Genomic DNA, 5,122 nt, shown 5'->3' with positions numbered 1-5,122 from the left:
TGGATAGAAATTCACCGCAATTTCCTATCGACTCAGTGGCTGCAGCGATGTGCATGGTAGTACCCTGCATTGATTTACTCATGAGATTGACTTGGAATCAGTGTTGCCAGAACTTTTTGGACGAACCGGCTAAATTGGCGAAAAAAAACCGGCTAAAAACGGCTAAACTGTTTCAACTAAATTTCACATGTTTTATTTAAATGCATCACAGGTAGAAAGACTAACTATTTCTTGGAGAGACGTTGCAAATTCAAGTTGGAAAAAATTTTGCCAGCAAGAATTCGCAATTAGGAAAAACATATGATTGTGGCACATGGTTGGATTTTTTTTCGACGATAATTTTAACAAACAAGTTCGTTAAATTTAAAAATGTACAAACTTGAGCGATTTTTAAATGAAAAATTTAAGTAAATACTTGCTTACTTAATTAATTTAGTTAATTCCAATGATTTGAAAGGTACTCGGCTGAAAAAACTGTATTCGAAATAGGAATGCAATCGCAACCAGAGTCGATTTAGGAAACCCGACAGTTACTACGATAAAGAAATTGAAACGTATGTTGAAGAAATTCGGATTAACAAGAAATATACATGTAGATCCTGTTTTTATACTATCTACACAAATTTATTATGTTTGAAACGCAACCGTGGACCCTAGCTGCCAGGGAAACTTGCAAATTCCTGCAAATTTGTGTTCGTGCAGAAATTTGCAGGTTTATCTTTTTGATAGAGAAGTTGGGAGCATTTTTTCTTACTACCTGCTATTTTGATTGATAATTCTCGCTGGATTTTCGAAGAACAAACCTATTATCTTCCAAGAGAGTTTTGCTTTGGTTTTCATTTTGACGCATTTCAGTGTTGGTTTTTTTAATTCAAGTTGGCGTTCGGTTTTTGATATTTAAAAAAGTTCTCAGCAAAAAAATTTGTTTAAAAAAATTCATATGTGTACATAGTGCTTGAAAATATAAATTTTTCCCTTACCTTAAACCTTTAAGCGTGGGCAACAATGATGTTTCGTAATTAGGGCAGAACTGAATATGCGCTTTCTGAGAAGACAATACCTGTAATATTTATTCTATGGGGCACTATATCCAAACACAAACGCGTGTTAAACAAACTGTGAAACAATTTGTTATTTTCTAAGCTTGAAAATAATACTTCACGCTTAAATTTAAGACATTCATAACAAATATTTTATGAAGAAAACCGCCGCTACGGCCTTCTTTAGAAAAAATAAGCGAAATCGGCCAAAGTTTATATAACCTTGCCTGACATGAAAATTTTCTCCGCGATAAGGCTAGTAGTCATTTCTAACAGATTTTGGGTCGCTTAATCAAAAATGGAAGCATATATATATATTTGAATTTTGAGAAAACAAGTGAAATAGCAAAATCGGCTAAAAACGGCAAATTTTTTTTTTACAAAACGGCTAACAAATCGGCTGCCAGCTAAACCGAAATTTCTCCGGCTGTTTGCTAAATCTAGCCGGAAAACGGCTAAAATGGCAACACTGCTTGGAATGGGGGTCATACCAAATGGCCAGGGGATGAAAAATTCAAATCGTATCATTTTGTCAGCCAAGCATTTGGCTTCATGTTGGGCAGGATATTTCAGATCAGAGGAAAAGAAAATCTCTGTTAGAGCTTATTAAATTTCTGTCGCCTGACATTTAATGACTTTAACCATGTCCAGACTCTTTTCCCAACGAGTTGTGCATAACGGTTTGATGGTGAGTTTTCGGACATGATTTTTGAAAATGGTCCATCTCTGGGTAAATGCTCAGAATAGAAAGTAGATGCGCTGAAGTACACCAAAAAGTATATTCTGGATAAAGAGGCAGCATCGCCCTTCAACAAATTCAAGGAATGCCATCCCCATTGTACAAAGGGTACTTTCGCATTTAGCTCGAGGACCCCGGCTTTATCTCCTTTGTCTTGTAAATAACTGATATTTATGTTGTTGTTTTCAAGAGTTTCGAGTAGAAGATTAGTCATTCCCCACCCGTCCATGAAGAAAATTCACATTCGAAAATTGTATGCAATAAAAAAATAAGACGTCAGCTCAGAATTTTGCGCCCCCCCTCAGTTTGGCGCCCAGGGCTACCGCCTCTCTCACCCAGCCCTAAAGCCGGCCCTGTCTGCACATCAGTATCATGATATATAATGGGGTTGTTCACACTTGCCTTGTTATCAGGTTATCTGGTTAAAAATTATTATCCTGAAGTGTATTTTATTGTTGTACAACCATACAACTACAAATATATCTTAAATATATATATAAATATATATCTTAACCCAAATTGTCCCAGATTATATTTTTTTAGATTTTTTTGCTTTCTTCTATTTACAGGGTAAAATTAGCTTTAAACTAAAATAAAAAGATGACAAAACTTTGGGAGTAGTATAGTTCGTCCGATATCTGCTGTCGCCATATGGCAATACGGGCGTATTCCAAATGGACTTTTAGATTTTTCATTTATAAGCCTTAATACATTTGTTGATAATAAATGCATATTCTACGTGCAAAGCGCATATTAGAGTTAAATTTTGGTAGGAAAAGTAGCAAAAACATTTAAAACATAAACCCACGCCACATTTTACATTGGCTACTCGTCCTATAGTTTTACATGCTTCACCAGCACAACGACGTTTTTTGTAAATTTGAATGGGTAAGTGGTTTAGTCACAAGAAGATACAAGGTGCCAGTGTAGAGACCCCTGAGGCTAGGTAGCATCGAGCTGTTAACTAAAGACCACACAAAGTATTTGGGAGTAGTCTTGAATAGTAAGCAGCTGTAGAATCGCAATGTTGAGTAAAGGGAGTTTCAGCGCTCCGCAGCACTGTGCCAAAGAAAGATTGCAGAGTTATTACCAGATTGCTTACGGGGGATATCCTGCACAAAAAACTGGTATCACTGGCGTGGACAGGTAGGTGCAGGAAGTGTCGTGAGCGGGAGACCAGGGAAACGTTGAAGCATCTTCTCTCCCGATGTCCTGCACAGTCAAAAATAAGATCAAAACGCTCGGGAGCCTACCGTTTCGAGAAGTTAGAGCCCATTTCAAAAGTAGAGCTGAAATTTCTACTGAAATTCGCAAAATGCGTTGACATCCTTTGTGATGTCTTCTTTAACGCGTAAAAACGACCTTAAAATGGCAACACTAAAGACCTACCGGCCTATGTGCGGCTCAACGCCGGCCAGATTAACCTAACCTAGCAATTATTTAACGTACATATACATAAACATTTTTAAGTACATGGTTTTTTTTACACCCTCCCATACATGATATATTTTGATAATAGATAAAAAGGGGGACAGTTCACATTACGCCCCGTGTTGCCGTATGGCAACGGGCTTAAAAAACACTTAAATCAAGATACAAAAAAGAAGGTAGTTTCATTGTCACTTTTCGGACGCAGTACTAACTACATGACAATTAAGAAGATTGTGACCTTTCGTGCTACCATACCTAATCCTCAAAAAAATAATTACAAAATTGAAAGAAAATTTTTCTTCGATTTGAGCCACAAAGAAAATTTAATTTCATACATCGTAATATTTGCAAAATAAGCAACCAATGTCTTCTGTGAAATCAAAGACCGGTAACTACATATGTTGGCCACCCAAAAATTATTTATTATTAAATTGGTTTATTATACAGCCAACCATCGAAAATAATTTTGATGTGTCTTGCAAACGATAGAATTGTCTCTATTATAGTTATGGACCATGATATTAGTAGACGTTTCCCAATAATTTTTATTAAGATATGTATACGCAAATGCATTCCGATCGAGCTGAAGATTATGATAAAATGAAAGATTATGTACAAAAGAAAAAAATTTAACGTCATCCGCGATTATCAAAGAGTTAGCGAATTCAAAACAATTTGGCAAATAATTTATGCATAATAATATTCTGTAACACATTAGCAACAATTTTCGGATCGCTATTGTGTATTTCCTTGGTATTTTTTTACTACTTTTAACATTTGTTTTATGAAATGGCGAAAAAATAAGAAACGGTGTATGTACATTAGCGTAGGCCGAAAATCCGCTTTTTTAGAATTTTGATTGATAATAGCAAAAACATGGTTCATTGTGCTCTAACAACAATCTATGTGAAAGATGACAAATTTTAGTCAATATCTTAGGCTCGCCCAAGTCCATCAAAGTTTAAGTGCTAAAAAAATGTTTCTTAGCTTACTTCGATTCTCTACAACAAGGTAGGTATACCAAATTATGTAGGACTAATACTTTCGAAGATACTTGCAATTTTAGTAAAAAAATGTATTAATTAATGTATTTATAAATTTTTTTTTTTAGCACTTGAACTTTGATGGACTTGGGCGAGCCTAAGATATTGGCCAAAATTTGTCATCTTTCACATAGATTGTTTTTAGCGCTGTGAGCGCTGTTGCACCCTTGTTGTTGCAACCGCTGCTGTGGCTGTTGTTGTTACTGAGCGCGTTGTTATTGCTGTAGCGCGCTGTGACCGCGGTTGTGGCGGTGTTGTTGGCTTCGCGCGTTAGTGCCCCGCTGCTGTGGCGGTTGCTGTTACTGTACGCATTATTGGCTCGCTGTTGTGGCGTTTGATGTTGTTGCTGCGCAGGTTGAAGTGAAATGGATCTGCTGGAGAAAAAGATTAATAGTTAGAGCGACTCAGATGGGAGATTTGAAAATAGAGTGAAATTTGTATTGTGACGTAGAAAATGTACGCGCGGGTTAGGCCATCCACAGTATTTTTGCGAAGCACACCTACCCCATGAACAGCATTGGGCCACGTTCAGAAAACTATGTACCCTCCATTCTATGGTGACTGGTGGGACGGTGAAAAGAACTTCGCCTTACCCCCGTGCACTCAAGGATGAATTCAGCCAAAACACTTAATCTTTACGAACGATGGTTTTGTGTTGTAAAGTATGAATTAAACGCTTTCATTTTCAATAAAAATCGCGTTTATATAAACTCATAGAAATATTAATATAATTAAAATTAGGACTAGTGGGACATCTCCTTGTGACTGGTGTGAGGTAATTATGCATGGAATAAAAGCCTCCATAGACAAAAGCACCGTACTATTAACCGAACATTACCCCAGTTGCTGTTTGACAACTTACTTTGTCA

General features: G+C 36.6%; 1 protein-coding gene across 1 annotated transcript in view; it reads right to left on the bottom strand.

Moving 5' to 3' along the window:
- Positions 1 to 4,350: 4,350 nt before the first annotated feature.
- The window catches only part of LOC118750074 (cell wall protein DAN4-like), a 6,376-nt gene continuing 5,604 nt past the window's right edge, over positions 4,351 to 5,122 (bottom strand). Inside the window, exon 4 of the mRNA XM_036484802.1 lies at positions 4,351 to 4,624. Within this exon, the coding sequence (XP_036340695.1) occupies positions 4,351 to 4,624 (274 nt within the window). The remainder of the gene's footprint in view (positions 4,625 to 5,122) is intronic.

This window comes from Rhagoletis pomonella, unplaced genomic scaffold (assembly GCF_013731165.1).
Source record: "Rhagoletis pomonella isolate Grant_MI unplaced genomic scaffold, Rhpom_1.0 Rhpom_scaffold_00129, whole genome shotgun sequence".
In the NCBI taxonomy this organism is placed as follows: Eukaryota; Metazoa; Arthropoda; class Insecta; order Diptera; family Tephritidae; genus Rhagoletis; species Rhagoletis pomonella.
This window is presented reverse-complemented; position numbering and strand designations above follow the sequence as displayed.